Source organism: Gambusia affinis, linkage group LG17 (assembly GCF_019740435.1).
Source record: "Gambusia affinis linkage group LG17, SWU_Gaff_1.0, whole genome shotgun sequence".
In the NCBI taxonomy this organism is placed as follows: Eukaryota; Metazoa; Chordata; class Actinopteri; order Cyprinodontiformes; family Poeciliidae; genus Gambusia; species Gambusia affinis.
Window position 1 is genome coordinate 23244636 of NC_057884.1, and position 18290 is coordinate 23262925.

Sequence of the window (18290 nt, forward strand, 5' to 3'; positions counted from 1 at the left end):
CAGACACAAAATTCATCACATGATGAGAAAATGAGAACATTGAGGTAGAAACCAAAGTCTGAACTGGTCATTTTCACGGGAGGAAAACACACAAGAAATAATATTAATTATGATAGTATATAAAATGGTAATAAAACTTTACTTCATTCTGTAGATAATAAAAATCAACATTTATCACTTTTGGAATGGACGAGACAGTCTAACAACTGGTTGGATGAAACATCTGCAACAATGCTTCTTTGTACACTGAGGATGCAGCAATCTGTCAAGTGTCCAGCGTTACACTAACAGTTAAATCCTGATCCCCACCTTTCTACATACCTCTCTTGTTGGTTCTTTCAGCCGGGAGTAAATGAAAACCAGCTGAGTTTATGTATCAAGACTTAGCATGATTAGCCACATCAAACACAGACATTTTTAATTTTAATACTCTACTATTGAAATAACATTTACATCATCTATAGCAGCAGGTAAACAACAGAAATCTGGTTTCACCAGGATTGAGAACATTTTACCTGAGAGTTTCCAGGTTGCAGTTTGGACTCTTCAGTCCAGCAGAGAGAAGCTTCACTCCTGAATCCTGCAGGTTGTTGTTACTCAGGTCCAGTTCTCTGAGACTGGAGGACTGGGAGCTGAGAACTGAGGACAGAGCTTCACAGCTTCTCTCTGAGAGGTTACAGACACTCAGTCTGAGGAGACAGAGAGAAAAATCTGTTATTAAAAGGAAATGTATGCTTTGTGTTCCAGTCAATTATATTCTTTTTGCACAGATTGAAAAAAATATCATATTTTCCACATCTTTATGATACATATATTGTGAACTGATTTATTCTATAGTTGGGCCTCCAACCTTAAAAGACTGCAAATCAGCAGACAGTAAAGAGAAACAATTTCTATAATGAACTGCATTAATACAGTGTCAGCTTCAATAGAAAAAAACATATTTCTGCTGCATGAACATGTAACATTATGAATAGTCACCAATGAGAGCCGGTCTTTGTTTTACTCATCATCTGCTAGCGGCCAACATTGAGGAGACAATCCACGAGTAAACAAATTGATGAACTATCACTCAATGTTTATCACATTATTGACAGATTTTTTATCAAAAATAAATGCAGTAACAATCTGTGTCCTTACAGAGTTTTGTTGGAGGCTTTAACCACTGGCAGCAGCCTCAGAAGAACCTCCTCTGAAGCAGAGTATTTCTTCAGGTCAAACACATCCAGATCTTTTCCTGATGACACTAAGATGAAACCCAGAGCTGACCACTGAGCAGGAGACAGTTTATCTGTGGAGAGACTTCCTGAACTCAGAGACTGTTGGATCTCCTCCACTAGAGAACGATCATTCAGTTCATTCAGACAGTGGAACAGATTGATGCTTTTCTCTGCAGACACATTCTTACTGATCTTCTTCTTGATGTATTGAACTGTTTCCTGATTGGTCTGTGAGCTACTTCCTGTCTGTGTCAGCAGACCTTGTAGGAGTCTCTGATTGGTCTGCAGTGAAAGTCCCAGGAGGAAGCGGAGGAACAAGTCCAGGTGTCCATTTGGACTCTGTAAGGCCTGGTCAACAGCTCTCTGATGGAGAGAAATTATTTTAGGTTTATTAAAAAATGAAAACTCCTTAGATGTTTGTTTTTCTTCCATCAGGTTGACCCCAGATTTGATGAAGGTCAGATGAACATGAAGAGCAGCCAGAAACTCCTGAACACTCAGATGGATGAAGCAGAACACCTTGTCCTGGTACAGACCTCTCTCCTCTTTAAAGATCTGTGTGAACACTCCTGAGTACACTGAGGCTGCTCTGATATCGATGCCACACTCTGTCAGGTCTGATTCATAGAAGATCAGGTTTCCTTTCTGCAGCTGATCAAAAGCCAGTTTTCCCAGAGACTCAATCATCTTCCTGCTCTCTGGACTCCAGTGTGGATCTGTTTCAGCTCCTCCATCATACTTGACCTTCTTCACTTTGGTCTGAACCACCAGGAAGTGGATGTACATCTCAGTCAGGGTTCTGGGCAGCTCTCCTCCCTCTCTGGTCTCCAACACATCCTCCAGAACTGTAGCAGTGATCCAGCAGAAGACTGGGATGTGGCACATGATGTGGAGGCTTCGTGATGTCTTCATGTGGGAGATGATCCTGCTGGCCTGCTCCTCATCTCTGAATCTCTTCCTGAAGTACTCCTCCTTCTGTGGGTCATTGAACCCTCTGACCTCTGTTACCATGCCAACACACTGAGGAGGGATCTGATTGGCTGCTGCAGGTCGTGTGGTTATCCAGAGGAGAGCAGAGGGAAGCAGTTTCCCCCTGATGAGGTTTGTCAGCAGAACATCCACTGAGGTGGACTCTGTAGCATCAGTCAGGATCTCCTTGTTGTGGAAGTCCAGAGGAAGTCGACTCTCATCCAAACCATCAAAGATGAACAGAACCTGGAAATGTTCAAAGCTGCAGATTTCTTTGGTTTCAGTAAAGAAGTGATGAACAAGTTCCACCAAGCTGAACTTTTTCTCTTTCAGCACATTCAGCTCTCTGAAAGTGAATGGAAATATGAACTGGATGTTCTGGTGGGCTTTGTCTTCAGCCCAGTCCAGAGTGAACTTCTGTGTTAAGACTGTTTTCCCAATGCCAGCCACTCCCTTTGTCATCACTGTTCTGATTGGTTGATCTCTTCCAGGTGGGACTTTAAAGATGTCTTCTTGTCTGATTGTTGTTTCTGGTCTGTCTGGTTTCCTGGATTCTGTTTCAATCTGTCTGACCTCATGTTCATCATTGACCTCTCCAGTCCCTCCCTCTGTGATGTAGAGCTCTGTGTAGATCTGGTTCAGAAGGGTTGGACTTCCTGCTTTAGCAATCCCCTCAAACACAGACTGGAACTTCTTCTTCAGACCAGATTTAAGTTTATGTTGACAAACTGCAGCAAAATGTTCTAAAATAACACAAAAAGTAAAATTAGGAACTAAATAAATCCATCTTGTCATGATGATTTGAGTAAGTGTGTGATTTAACCATCAGCTTAAATCTTTGTAGTAATGCTCTTACTGCTCTGCAGAAAGTCAGCCAGCTTCTCCTGCTTCATCATCCTCAGGAAGTTCTGTGTGATCTTCATCACTGCCTCTCTGCTGCTCCTCCTCTGCTCTTCATCCTCACCTTCCAACACCTCATCATCATCTCTCTGACTCTCTGAGCATTCTGTGTAATCTGGACTCAGAACCTTCTGGATCTTCTTCAGCTCATTCTTCACAAAAGTGACAATGTTGTCCTCCAGCAGCTGGAACAGAATAATAGATGAAGGAAACATCAGACTGAAATCATGGAGCCAAACACCAGATGGATGTTGAACACACTGACAGTCCTCTGGTCTACAAAGTCCAGCATGGAGATGAATGTGAACAGAACCCATAGAAAAGTAGTTGTTCATTTACAGACCATAAATATGGAGTCCAGCTGTGTTTGATGCTGCTGGACAGACGGACCACTGGGAACCTCTGAGCTCTGCTGGTCCACTCTGTGGAGGAACCAGGAACAATTAGGAAGTCAGGAAATATTCATCCAGCAGTATTCACAGAGGAAATCACCAAGAGTTTCACATTAAAATCCTTAAAGCATAAAAACAGAGCATCACATGAACACAATACAAAGAAGTTAGAAAGAGGAAGATGAATTACAATGAAACCAACCTGGAAATAGCAACTTTTAAAATGTGTGACAAAATGGAATAATTTCCTTCAGCGCTCTGGAGAACTGATCTACACAAGGAGGTAATTAAGTCATTTCATTCCAGTACTTTGTTCTTGTGGCACATCTCAAAACTGCAGGACAATGGCCCTTGAAATGAAGTTGTCCTGAACTGATAAACCAATCACTCAGTGACTAAAAAAATGATGTCATTCAAAAGTTATGTCAGCAGATCTGATGCTGGTAGAGTCAGTGTCCCAGAGCTTGGGGACAGGGGAAGTGAAGGCTCTGTCCACTGTCAAGAAATCTTATTGAGATCTGTAAAGGCTCATGAACATAAAGGCCAAGACTGCAAATTGTATGTTGATTAATGATGATTACTTAATGTGTATTCTCTGTATTTTAAAATGTTGTGACGATGAACCAAAATCAAATAATTTATGGTTGATGAAATACAATGAATTGATATTTTATATAAAGAAAACTTGATTGATCAAAAGTGATTATATGTTTAAATGTATTACAGAATCATAAGGAGAAGTAAGGTTAGGGTGTGGGTGCGACTTTAACAAACATGTGAGTTTAGAGGATGCAGCTGCCTGATCAGAATCAGATGACTTCCTGAGTGCTCAGAATCAGCTGACTTCTTGGAAAAGGAGTCGTGTCCTACGTGTCTGGGCCGATGTGTCCAGGTCACAAGGTTGACATGACCAAGTCACAAGTTTCACAAGTGAATTAGTGTCACAAGTGAATTATTTCGAAATCTGCAACAGTCACCATCTGTGTTGATGGTTCTAATTTGTGTCAGCAGATGCACACAATTTCTGGCTCTCTTGTTTGTACACTAAGTGAAGAAAAGAAACCATGAAAATGATGATGTTCTTTAGTGCTGAGACTGGAAACACAAGTGCAGCAAGAAGATTACAGAGGACCAGTGGAATGGAAAAGCTCCTCACGGACAAGAGGCAGATCCAGACCAACTGCCTTGGTTCCTCTTTGGATTTCATTCTGTCATTCGATCTCAAAATATGTGAACAGACTTATTTGAACAGGATCCTGATGAGACTGTGCAGTTGGATATAACAGACAGTTCACTTTGTTTCAATGCCAAGGAGGATTTATGTTTCAAGGATAAAGACTCTGACCAAGGACTACAAGGACTTCTGTTGCCAGATCAATTCCAGATGGGTAGTGTTAGCCCTTTTAAACTTGTTGATAGATTGATGACAGTGTAGGGAGGTTGTTAGGTAAGGGTTAAATTGATCTAAATTTTATTGTTTTTGTTTGTATGGTAACCTCAAGTAAATTCTTTATGCCTGTCATTTTTCCTGCTAAAGCTTGCTTAATAAATACATATACTTTAAAATTCTGATGAGGTTTGTGGACATTGAAATTAATTGAGTCATTTGAATCACAGTTCTTCTATTTATAGTAAAACCAGTATACATGATTCCAGTAATGTGGTGGCTTCGGACTTTCCTTTGGTGAGTGTAAATAATGACCCTGGGACTTAAATCTTAGTCACTAAATATTATCTAGCCGGTTCCAAGTACACGTTATTTCAGACCGGGGGCTACCGTTAACAAAAGTGGTTATTGAAGCTATGCAGCTGTGAGGGCTACTCAGTTGATTGTTTCTTAACTGAAAAGGGTCATAACTTCTGGATAGGAGGTAGAGCTAGATGAGTCCCTTTCGCCACCGGTTTAAACAGATTATCTCAAAGATCTCGTTCAGGATAAGACCCAGGTCTTAGAGATTTTCCGGACCTGTTAGACAGAGAACTGGTCAGTAGTCAGCCCGAGGAGTTGCGAGGAGAGGGCGGGGCTGGCTATTGCGTAATAACAAACACCACACAGATCTTTAGGACAGTGTGGGACATCCAAGAGGTTCTGATTAGATCTGAGGTGATGTGGACATGAAGGAGGACTGAGCCCTTTGAGCTGCTTTTAATATGAAGGGTGCATTATAAATAAAAGCGATTGATTTATTCATTGAAATATGTGAGAGTTTGTCCATGTGTGATCCTCTCTTGGGTGTTATAATGATAGTTTTTATAATGCATCCTGGAACTCTGTGGAGAATAAATAATTCTGTTTTCCTCTATCTCTTTTAGCTACTTGCATGCTTGTATATACATAAATGCACACACACAGAGTACACTCATGCAAAGCTAAGGTTAAATGAAATTACAAACTAGGGAATGCCCTATTTAGATAGATAGACAGACAGACAGACAGACAGACAGCAAGAAAGAGAAAGAAAGAAAGAAAGAAAGAAAGAAAGAAAGAAAGAAAGAAAGAAAGAAAGAAAGAAAGAAAGAAAGAAAGAAAGAAAGAAAGAAACTGGGATCATCTCAGTTCTTACTGGTTCAGTTTCCACAGTTACAGCAGTTAGAAACAGCTCACCTCTCTGATGGTGGAGATCCAGGAGATTTAAAGTCAATGATCACATCCTTTGACATGTCACTCTTAAAGGACACACAGCTGGGTTCTGGTTCTGGTTCTGGTCTCTGATGGATCCTGACAGAAACATGATGATTAAAACTTGATCCTAAGCTAAGGTTAAATGAAATTACAAACTAGGGAATGCCCTATTTAGATAGATAGACAGACAGACAGACAGACAGGAAGAAAGAGAAAGAAAGAAAGAAAGATTTTGATTTTTAACAACACATTTATTTCTCAATAAAAATACATTTTCACAGACATTAGTTCATTTCTCACGCAAACATTGAATTGAAAACTAGCTTTCTGTCAACCACAGAACATACAACATTATTAAAACACCACAAAGATAAAAAATCAATTAAGTTATTCATCATTGAAAAAAACATAAATTCTGCTTTTACTCTATGTTTCACCATCAGAATAAACATTCTCTCGACTTTTTCCCCCAAAACACCATTTAATTTATTCTTCCTATTAATATAAATGGAAAATTTTGCCTGTCCAATAAGAAAATTTAACAACTTCCACTTACTCGATTCCTTTTTTGTATAACCTGCACCAAATATAAAAGCTACTTTAGACCAATAAACACCACATTTTTTAAAAACATCTTCTAATAACAAAAACAATGGTGAAAGTCGTTTACACTCAAGAAACATGTGAAAAATAGTTTCTACTTCTTCACAAAATGGACATAATTCATTTACATCTTTTCGAAATTTAACCACAAAACTGTTCACACTCACCGCACCGTGCAAAATTCTCCACTGGAGGTCACTTACCCTCTTTCTCAAAGGGGGCTTATAAAAAACTCTCCATATTGGTTTCTGATTATCCCCGACTTTAAACCTTTCTCTCCAAACAGTATCAGTTCTTCCACTTAGTTGTTTCTTATTCAACCCTTGAACAACCAGTTTATACAAACATTTTCCAACCAACATACAAAAATTAAGATCTTTTTGAGAAGTCAAAAGATGGCCCTTCTATTCTGAGAAATCAATATACATTCCCATTTCTGGAAATGGATCTGTAGAATCAGAGAGTTCTTCTCCATTACAAAAGTCCACCAGCATCTTCTTTTCCTCCAAAGTCAATTTTCCAAGCCAGAGATCTAAAACAGTCCTCATGACTCTAATCGATTTTAATCCAAGTAAACAAGCCGTCGTCTCCGTGTTTTGTAGTCCTGGTCCAGCCGTCTCCACAATTTGTCTTAATTTTAGAACTTTTTTCTGCAACAATCTTCTTGATAATCCAACTCCATCTTCTAATGCCAAACGTGCTTCGAAAATTAAAGGTTCTTCCAGAAGCCAAAACAAAGAAGCAGTTGGTTCCAGTCTTTTCCACTCAAAAATTGTCCATGCTTTAAACAAACTTTTATAAAACATTGGCATTTCATACATTAATAACATTTTGCAATTTAACAAAAACAAAGAAACATCTAGACCAAGACTTCCTATTCTTTTCAGAATAATACTTGTCATTGGCTTCCACACAATATCCTCCTCTCTCCCCATTAGATATTTCTGAATAAACTGTAACCTAAACGCAGCAGTTCTGCTCTCTAGATGAACCAATCCCTGTCCACTTTCTTCTTTAGGTAAAAAAAGCACAGCCTGGGATACCCAATGTTTATCATCCCAAAAAAAACTTAACCATACAAGCTTGAATTCTATTTAGTAGTCCAACAGGTGGTTCTAAACAAGCTATCTTGTGCCACAATAAGGAAGCAATTAAGTTATTTATAATGAGCACTCTCCCTCTATAAGACAACTGTGGTAGCAACCATCTCCATTTTTCTAATCTTCCTTCCACTTTCTCCAACACTCCCTCCCAGTTCTTTTTTTCTGTGTCTTCATCTCCCAAATATACCCCAAGATATTTCAACCCCCCCCCCCCTTTTCCATTTTAAACTACCTGGAAACTGAGGAAGCCCACTAATCCAGCTTCCTATTGCCAGAGCTTCACTTTTAGCCCAGTTGACACGAGCAGCTGACAATTTGCAAAACAACTCAACAAATTTACCTAAATTATTCACTTCATCTTGGTTTTTAACAAAAATAATGACATCATCAGCATACGCTGATAAATTAAACGATACATTAAAACTTGGAAAAACCAAACCTTCAATTTTTGACCTGATTTTCTTTAACAGTGGTTCAATAGAAAGAGCATATAACATTCCAGACAATGAACAACCTTGTAACACCTCTCGTGACTTTAAAAGGTTTACACAAACCGCCATTAATTTTCAGTACACTCTCAATGTTCTCATATAGAACCATAATCTTGGCAATAAATCCAGAACCGAGGCCAAACCTTTCCAACACCTTCCACAGGTATCGGTGCTCGACTCTGTCAAAAGCCTTTTCTTGGTCTAAAGAAACTAAACCAATGTTGCATCCCAATGATCTAGAGACGTCCAAAATATCTCTAATAAGAGAAATATTATCAATCATCGATCTGCCAGGAACACAGTAAGTTTGTGTTTGATGAATAACCTGCTCCATCACCTTCTTTAGTCTGTTTGCCAGAACCTTTGACAGCAGTTTATAGTCTGTACACAACAGAGAAACCGGTCGCCAGTTCTTAATTTCTTGGAGATCACCTTTCTTTGGTAGCAATGTGAGAACTGCTCTCCTGCAGCTTTGAGGTAGAAATCCTTCAGCAAAACTCTCCTCAAAAACCTCCAAAAGGTCAACACAGAGGTCAGACCAAAACGCTCTGTAAAATTCACTGGGAAGTCCATCGATACCAGGTGCTTTCCCTCCTTCCATACTTTGCAGAGCAGCGTTAATCTCCTCCAAAGTCATGGGTTCTCCCAACTCCTTGGCAAAATCCTCGGAGACTCTTGGAAGATCACTGCAGAAGTCGTTGAAACTGTCTTCATCCTCGATGTATTCAGAGCTGTACAGATCTGCATAGAAATCTGCTGCTCTCCTCCTGATGTCACCGTCTGCAGTCAAAAGAGCACCTGCAGTTGATTTCAAACCGTGTATAAACTTGCATTGTCCTTGTTTTTTTTCCAACGAGAAGAAAAACTTTGTTGGCGCATCCATTAAAGCAACTTTCTGAAATCGGCATCGAACCAGCGCTCCCTGTGTTTTTGAGCCCAGCAAATCAGCCAACTCGGCTTTTTTCGTCTTGAGGTTCTCAAAATGACCTCGATCTCCTGTGGATTGTGCAGAAGTCTGCAACTCCACAATTTCAATCTCTAGATCTTTAATAGACTTGGTTAAACTAGATGAAACATTGACAGTGTACTGTTGACATAATTCTTTAATTTAAATTTTCCCCCGATCCCACCACTGCCCTATACACGCAAAATCTTCTTTTCTAGTTTTGTGCATTTTCCAGAAAGCAATGAATGTTTCTTTAAAATTAGTATCCAATAGCAAAGCAGTGTTAAAATGCCAATAAGCAGATTTATGTTTGATGTTTGCAATAAACGCACTACAAGAAACCAAAGCATGATCTGAAAAACTTACAGGATGGATACTACAGTCTTGAAAAATTCCGAAATTATGTCTAAAACTATATATTCTATCCAACCTGGCTGCAGAAATGGAAATATCTGTATTTCTAGCCCATGTATATTGTATTTTTTGAGTGTGCATCTCTCTCCAAATATCAACCAATGAAAATAAATCAATCAAATGTTTCAAGAAAGTTGCTGAAGCTGGATGAGGTTCAAAATGATTTCTATCCAACTGATCATTTTCTGTACAGTTAAAATCCCCACCCAAAAAAAGAAAATCATCTGTGTCACACTTACACAAAACATTCTCAAGTTCATGTAACAAACGAATCCTCTCAACTCTTGTATTGGGGGCATAAATGTTAACAAACACAATACTAAAACACTCATATTTTGCTTTCACCACTATTAATCTACCCTTAACTTCTTCACACTGATAAGATACAGGCAGAAAATTTTTCGAAAACAGAATTGCAACTCCCCCACTGGTCTGGTTTAAATGACTCAGAATTATTTCTCCTCCCCACTCTCTCCTCCAATTGATCTCATTTGAACAATCACTGTGTGTTTCTTGTACCATTAACACATTTATATGTTTTAAATTCATTAGTTCAAACACACTGATTCTCTTCTTCACATCTCTGGCTCCATTCAGATTTAATGTAGAAACTCTGAACTGGCTCATAACCAAAGATGAAAGCAAAAACACAAAAAGAAAAAACCAGACATTTAAACTTCCAATTCATCATCGTTGAATTCCTGCTTAAGTTTTCCGATAAATTTTTTCAACCTGTAAACTTCTTTATCATTATATCCCCCTTTTCTTTTGTTGTTCAACTGAGATCTCACATGAGTGAAAAAAAGTTTCTTGTCAGGAAAAAAATCTTCTACTTTTACATTTTTCATATTCTTAGTGATTTTTAAAAAATTTTTAACATTCAACACACCATAACCTTTCCTTTTTTGACTTTGAACTATGGAATTGCAAGATGAGGCCAAACTATCTTCAGTCCAGCCTTCATCTTCACCTTCCTCTTCCTCATCCATAATACTTTCTGACTCTGGAACTTTTCCTGAACATTCCAATTCCGTATCTTCTTCATCATTATCAATTTGAGAACCAATAATACTTTCAGAAAATTTCCTCTTTTGAGAAAATTTCAAAACATCTTCCTCTGGCGTTTGACTGCATCCCTCATCTTCTATTTCCTCAATATTTGTTTTCCTCTGAAAAGCTTCTAATACACTCTGACTCTGTCCCTCCTCACTGTTATCTTCCTGCCTTTCTTGTGAAACATTCACCGTTTGATTTTTCGAGATTTGCACTCCGTTCTCTACCACACTTAGCTTTTGCGCTTCTTTTTCATTCTGAACATTTTTATCAGACGTTTGTCCTTCTGTTTCTATTGTCACTGCGCTCCTTGAGTCTGGAACTTCAGCTTGACCAATCAGATTTTCGTTTTCTTTATTTTGAGTTTGCGCTGAATTAACAGAAGAAGGTTTTTTTCCAGGACACATTCGAACCAGGTGACCAACTTCCCCGCAACCAAAACACACCACAGTGCCCGAGTTTACATAAATGGCATAATCAAACTCATCCACTCGCACATTAAGCACCAAGTTAAGATCTTCATTTTTTTTGTTCAAAATCATGAGGACTTGTCTTCTGTGTGAAACTACGTGTTTTAGCTGCAGTGACTTGCAACCCGACGGCATTTTCCTAATCGCAGAAATAATTTTCCCATGCCTCGACAACTCCCTCACCAACAATTCATCACTGATGAACGGTGGTATGTTCGCAATCGTGACTTTTTTAGCAGGAGTACTCAAAGGAGAAACAGACAAAAACACATCATTCACCACAATGCCTTTTTCAATCACCTTGTTTGCCTTCTCCACGCTGTCAACAAAAATAACCACCGCGCTGTTCATCCGAGCAGCAGATTTAATGCTACAACAACCTACAACTTCTCCCACCGCCAAGCTACATTCCTCTACCGTCATAGTAGGATCATTGGGTATGATTTTCAAACCATGTTGTCTAGTAAGTTTGGTCAAATCCATTTCCGGCATTTTGCGCCAAAAGGCAAAATGCCGGTGTAACACACAGATATATAACCAATTACACTTAATCCAACTTCACAACCACAATATCTAAAGAATAATATCCAAAAAAAAAAAACTCATAAAGAGGGAAAAAACAAAGTTAGAAAACCTCAATCTCTCAGTCCGCTCACCACACGCTCCTCCACCAACCCCCAGCATGCAGTGCGAAAGAAAGAAAGAAAGAAAGAAAGGAAGAAAGAAAGAAAGAAACTGGGATCATCTCAGTTCTTACTGGTTCAGTTTCCACACTTACACTAATTAGAAACATCTCACCTCTCTGATGGTGGAGATCCAGGAGATTTAAAGAAAATGACCGCATCCTTTGACCTGTCACTCTTAAAGGACACACAGCTGGGTTCTGGTTCTGGTTCTGGTTTGAGTCTCTGATGGATCCTGACAGAAACATGATGATTAAAACTTAATCAGCAAAGAGGAGCAGCAGCTTCATCACCACGTCTGTTCTGGCCTGATATAGTGAACGCTGTGTGAAAAGGGCTGTGGACAGTTAGAGATGGTGACCTCACCTCTGACCTTTGCTCTGGCTCTCATCTTCCCCACACAGAGTGGTTTTAGAGGGAGGGACTCCCTCCTCTCTGTCCTCACACTGATCCATGCTGCTGAATTCACATCAGCTCACACACACTTTCTACCTTCACCTGCAGAGGAAACACACATCATTCATCTGCACATCAACTCTGATCATCCTTTACATCATTAGAGCTGGAAAAAGATCAGCTGCTCCTCCTCTGATTGGCTCTTCTTCTCTGCTTCATATCAGTGTCAGGTGAATGCAGTCAGACAGCAGAGAGGCAGAGGAAGCTGCCATCAGCTGCTGCACTTCTACTATCAGTCCACTAGATGGAGACATGGAGCAACATTTACATTCACTGATTCAACCTGAACAACAGGAAGTATTTTGGTTAATAACTAATCTCTAAAAGTGGATTATCTGCAGCATTAAAGATGAACTATTCTTTGATCTGACTGAACTGAACACATTTCTACATAAATACTTTATAATAATAATATATAATATTTTTTTATTTTGAAAGGATGCAGCAGGAAACTGTTCTTACCAAAGTTTGATTCCTGGAAATAAAATCATGACGCAGTTTGTTCAGAGAAAACAAAGAAACATCAGCTGTTCATCATCTTGTTTGATTTCAGTTAATTTGTAATCTAATGATCCTGTAGATTAACTTTCAAACAGCAGAGATAAAACTTTGAGCTGAAATCGGAAGTGAACTTGTTCTCCAAACATCAAAGATTACACAGAAATAGGAAAGTTCCTGAAGACAAAGTCCAAATAGAAAACATAAACTTACAGTTTGTTCAGATGATCTAAAGAGTTGATGAAGAAAATCTGAACAACAAATAGAGACACAACAACTGGACAAGAGTTTTCAAATCGAAAGTAAATGTAACGGATGTTGCATAACTGATGATGTCACAGGTCACATGATTTGTAGTTTTTTCTTTCAGAGCAACAAAACCAGGAAGTTGAAGGTCTGAGGTGAAATCAGAGGCAGGTTGATAAAGTTTTCATGAGGATGTTCTGAGGATAAACTTAGTTTTGACCATGACTGTAGAAATTATTGTAAAAAATTAACATCAATATTTTAGTTTATTTAGCATTTAACACAGAAAAAATGTGGAGATGCACACAAAATAAGTATTTGTATACAAAATTTATGAACTAAATATTTAGCTTCAAAACAAATATTTAATAATCTTTGTTCATGTCTAGTTGTTCAGTCAGACGCTCCATCATGTTTTCATGTTTCAGTTTTTCCTCCATTCAGTTGGTGAACAGAGTTTAATCCAGTTTAGTGTAATTGTCTTTCTCTCTACTAGTAGCAGAATGTGCAACAATATGTAACATTGATCTTTAGTGAGTAAATCCTTGGTGTTTATGTCCAGCAGAAATAGAAGAGGCTCCATGAGGAGATCTGTCCTCAGAATGTCCTCAATCTCCTGGTTCATTTCCTCCCAGAAGGTTTTTATTTGTGGTCAGTCCCAGAAGACGTGTGTGATGACCGACCATTCCACAAATTCCTCCAACATCGATCTGTGGTTGGAATCCTGGAAATGAAAGTTTTTGAAAGTACCAGCTGGTGCAGGAGGCGCTGTAGGGAAAACATTGGAATATAAATGCACACCACACTTTTCAGATTTGTATTTGTACATTTTTAAAAAATAAATATAATTTCCCCAAAGTGATTGCTTATTAGTTTTCGTCTTGGGTTTTATTTTTAAGTTCAACCTGTAAAACCTTACAGCAGTTCTCATACTGACTGTGGACCATTCAGAAGAAAATAGTTTTTAAAAAAATACTTTAATCGTTTTTGTGCCGTTATTGATACTGAAAATACATTATTGACTGGCCTTCGTAAAGCCATAAAGTTGTGTATTTGTTTGTGCCACCGCTAGATGGAGCTGTTTTTCAACTTCTAACTTTGAAATTAAATTTTTGAAAAAGGAGCAATTCTCTCTCATTTCCACCAGGGGGCAACATTCCGGATCATTGGATTGGATCTGAGATTCCGGGATAAATAACCAAAAAAACTGAGTAAATAAAGATCATAATTTAGAATCTGTTTGATGAAAACATGAATTCTGTCTTCTATAAAGTCACTTTAAGAGTTTTATGAACATATAAACTTTATATGTTTATAAAGTTCCTTATATGAAGGGATTTTTCCCCTCTACAGTATTTTTAAACAGAGGTGGTTTCCTTTGGGTTTCTTAGCCTGTTGAGTAATTTCTGTTTTTAGATAATCACAGATCCTCTGAGGTCATAAAACACCTGGAACTGAGTAATAAAACAACAACAAAGTGTTATTACAGATTTAGTTATCAATCATATTAGCATAAAATGATGAAATCCAGAATGAGAAAATAAAACTAGGAAGGATTTTTTTCATGTTTTGCTCTTTTTCTGTAGTTTTCAGATTTTATTCATTAGGACTGTAATGCTTTCAAGGTTTTAAGAAAAAACAATTGTAAAATATTGGAAAATCAAGTAAAATTCGTAGAAAAATTGAAATTTTTTTTTGCAGATTTTGAAAAGATTCGGGAAAACTAGCTGCCAAAGCTGAAAAGGTTCGATCTAGTTTTTGTTTCATTGGTATTTTTAATCAATCTTGTCACGTCTGCAGACTTCCTGTCTTTGCAGATGAATTCACTGAAACTAATCAAGCACTGTAAACATTTTTATTGTGATATTTTCTGTTACTTTCTGACTCCTACATGTATGCAGATGCTTTGACCTGCGAATGAACCGCCAGGAAGTGAAGGAAAAACTGAGTCAGTTGTAAAAATGGAGGAAGCTGCATTAGGAGTTGCCTGGTTTAAGTAGCGACGGTTTAGTGTTTTTATTTGGTTCTGACGTCGTGTTTGAAGGTCAGCGCAGTGGGTGGGGGGAGGACAGCTTTATGTGAGGATGTGTTTGTGGTTCTGAGTGTTTCCATGTTCACAGGAGGAAGAACTGCAGCAGAGGCAGCATCCTGCAGGCTGCACTGAGAGAAAATCCCAGTGTTTGTTTGCAATAATCCTGCAAGTGGATGAAACGATTAATCTGATTAATCACAATTAATCGATTCTTGAAATAACCGTCACCTGATAAACAACACAATCAAAGCTGCAATTAAGCAAAAACTGCACAAAATAAAAATATATTTTGCATTTATTCAGTTCTAATCCAAGATAAACATTAAAAATCACATATTACACTGTAAAAACACAAAATCTTATCAATTATTTTAGTCCAGTTTCTTCTTAGCACACCAAGTAACTTTTCAGCAACACATAGGAAATTGGTTTTATATCTATGATTCTTTGAAGTTGATAAAAAGAAAATGTTTTACTTGTTTCTTGACAGATTATTTCAAGTGTAACATCAGAAAAATGTTATACATAAAATAATTTGGCAATTGAACTAGAACATTTTACTAAATATTAACAAATTAACAATCTCCTATATCTTGCTAAAAAGTTACTTGTAAGTTAGTTTTGTCTTATTTTAAGTGAACTAAGAAGAAACTAAACTAAAAATAACTGCAGAGTAAATATCTTTTTCTTTTCCCTGGTTTACTGAGTGGTGTTGTCTTTTATGACTTTATATTTTTATTATGTAAAGCACTTCTGATTGAAACTTTATTGATTGGTCACAATATGTGATAAGCACTATTATTTTCCGTGACCACAGATGTGGCAAAGTGGGGTGTAAAACTGCAACAGCGCCTCCTGTGGTCACAGAATGTGGTGCAACAGGTGTTGGAGTCACACAGCAACAATTTATTACCAGCATCTCATTCTGAGATCGTCTTGTGGAGAAAGAAGCAGCTTTAAACACTCATATCTGCAGAAAAAGACAATTTCAGAGTAAAGTGAGCAGTCAGATGTTCCCGCCTGCAGGTTTCTCTTTGTGTTTGTGTGATAGTTTATTAAAGGGGATGTTGCTGTTTCCCCTGTAGTGTCAGTGTGAGGCAGCTGGCCCACGTGTCGCTTTGCCCACGCTTCTCGCAGAGAGGAACACGCAGAGCTATTATTGTCTGTGACAGGAAGCGGCTGAACCGCAGCAGCAAACAGCCGGCTGTCGCTGCGACTCTTCTTCTCTGACTCACGTCTTCCTCTCTCATGGCCGGCCGCTTTTCCTCGCAGGAACTTTCAGTTTTCAGAAAAGATTTGTTTTCTCTCCTGTTTTCGTGCTTTAATTCGCGTCTCTTGCAGATCGTTTACTGTACTTTACAGTTTTGGTTGCAGTTTCAGGATAAACTGTTTGCATCTTCGAGACGTTTTCGACTCTCATGGTTGCAGTTTGTCTAGTAACAAGTTACATTTACTGGAGTAACTCTTTGGAAAAAAAGTACTTTTAGGAGTATTTTTACTATGCTTTTATTATGAAGTATTTCTATTCTTACTTGAATAAAATTTCTGGATTCTCTCACCAGACAGACACCTGCAGTTTTTGTTAAAGTTTTATGAGTTTTTTTATTGAAATATATTTATTTGGAAATGTTTTTATTTTGCCTGACTGTTAATCTTTTTGTTACTTATTATGAATTTTTGTCATTTTGGTTCTTAAAATCCCAAAATTTCCACTAAACTTTATATTTTGGTCCGTCTGATGATGTAATTCTTAATTATTAAATGATTGATAATTTCATCACTTACTCAGTACTTGAGCAGACTTATTACCAAATTTATTTTTACTATTTAATAATTTCTTGGACAAATACATTTTACTTTTACTTGAGTAAAAATACATGGAAGTATTTCTACTTTTACTTGAATGTAACTGTTGGATAATCTTTCCTGATCTGCATGTTTGTTCTGAGGAGCCGAAAGTTCAGAAAAGAAAATCTCAAAGTTCAACTTTCTTCTCCCTTTCACTCAAAAACTGCAGATTTATCTGAAATTTATTGGGATTTTTTGTGATAAACCAACAAAAAGTCATGCATGTTTGTATCGAGGAAGATAAATGGTACATGGTTTTATTTTTTATTAATAATAATAACAATAAATATCTGAAATGTGTGGGGGGAGCATTAATAAAATCCACAGCTGGGTTTGTGGAGGAACTGAAAAATGTTGCACATCTGCAAACCTTCCAAAATCTGGACCCAACAGTGGAAAAACGTTGACAAATTAATTCTCAGCAACATTTAAAATGTTTATTTTTTAACTCCATGAGTTCAGTTCTTAATTTAGATTTGCTGGTTAAAGCATATAACATTTATAGCTAGTTTACGTTTAGCAGTGAGGACAAACATCATCGACTAAACAATTTAAAAACTACATATGTGCATCTTTCTACATGCAAACATTTTAATGGAATTTTATAAACATTTTCAAAATTTAACCATTTTAATGTAAAGTTTCATCCACTAAGAACATTAAAAGTGTAGTACAGACGTTTAACAAAACTGAGATGGTCAGCATGCTAATGCTAACCTGACCATGCTATTGCTTTCTTCTACTAGCTAATGCTAACCTATGAAGCTAATTAGTAGGATTTTCAATGAAATTGTCAAGTTGTGGTATTTTCTCTGAGTTTAAGCATTTGAGATAAAATATTTTTGAAAGTTTTAAACATTTAACAGAAAATATGTCAAAGTACAAAATGTTTTGATAAACAGCGTAAATCTTGTTTGGACCTTTTTGATTCTCCTTGCCAGTAAATAATCTTTCATTTGCTAAAAAAAACTCCTCCTAAAAGACTATTTTAGGAGTTTAGCAGCTTTATTTTCACAAAGTGTAACCTGGATGTCTTCATGAACAGAATTACCAGCGAATATCTGACTTAACATTTTCGTCAAAGATTGCTGAACAAGCATAAAAAAAAACCCAATTCCTGATTTTCTGATGCTTTCCAGTCACATTCCTGATCATTTCATCAGAAACCTTTGTCTTGGTTTTACTGTCCAGCTCAGATTATTACGTCAGATTTTAAAACATGCAGCCTGATGATACATGATCACGTTCTGCTGAGTCAGTTTACGGCAAATAAAACAGAAATTATTGCTTTGTTTCCCGAAAATGCGAAGCTTTAGATCAGCACTCATAAATAATGTGTGAAC

General features: G+C 37.5%; 2 protein-coding genes across 5 annotated transcripts in view; one reads left to right on the forward strand and one right to left on the reverse strand.

Annotated features, from left to right (window-relative positions):
- Positions 1-18290, forward strand: part of LOC122846989 (NACHT, LRR and PYD domains-containing protein 12-like) — a 626610-nt gene that overhangs the window by 32546 nt on the left and 575774 nt on the right. The window lies entirely within an intron of this gene.
- LOC122846995 (NLR family CARD domain-containing protein 3-like) lies at positions 472-12635 on the reverse strand. Of its 2 annotated transcripts, XM_044144336.1 has the most exons (7): positions 12234-12635; positions 11983-12102; positions 6087-6200; positions 3433-3511; positions 3046-3274; positions 1141-2932; positions 472-689 (listed from the first exon to the last, which is right to left on the reverse strand). In XM_044144336.1, the coding sequence occupies exons 1-7, from the start codon at positions 12320-12322 to the stop codon at positions 512-514; spliced, it is 2601 nt and encodes an 866-aa protein (XP_044000271.1). In that variant the 5' UTR covers positions 12323-12635; the 3' UTR covers positions 472-511. The 2 variants fall into 2 exon arrangements, with proteins under 2 accessions (XP_044000271.1, XP_044000272.1); XM_044144337.1 differs by lacking the exon at positions 6087-6200 and having other exon boundaries at positions 473-689; positions 12234-12634.

What these genes read in the sequence shown, in the direction of transcription:
- LOC122846995 (XM_044144336.1), bottom strand. Translation starts at nt 12,322, where the DNA reads ATGGATCAGTGTGAGGACAGAGAGGAGGGAGTCCCTCCCTCTAAAACC. An exon ending in AGCCAGAGCAAAGGTCAGAG is followed by an intron (nt 12,103 to 12,233) that starts GTGAGGTCACCA and finishes TGTTTCTGTCAG; the next exon opens with GATCCATCAGAGACTCAAAC. An exon ending in AAAGCCTCCAACAAAACTCT is followed by an intron (nt 690 to 1,140) that starts GTAAGGACACAG and finishes CTGTCTCCTCAG; the next exon opens with ACTGAGTGTCTGTAACCTCT.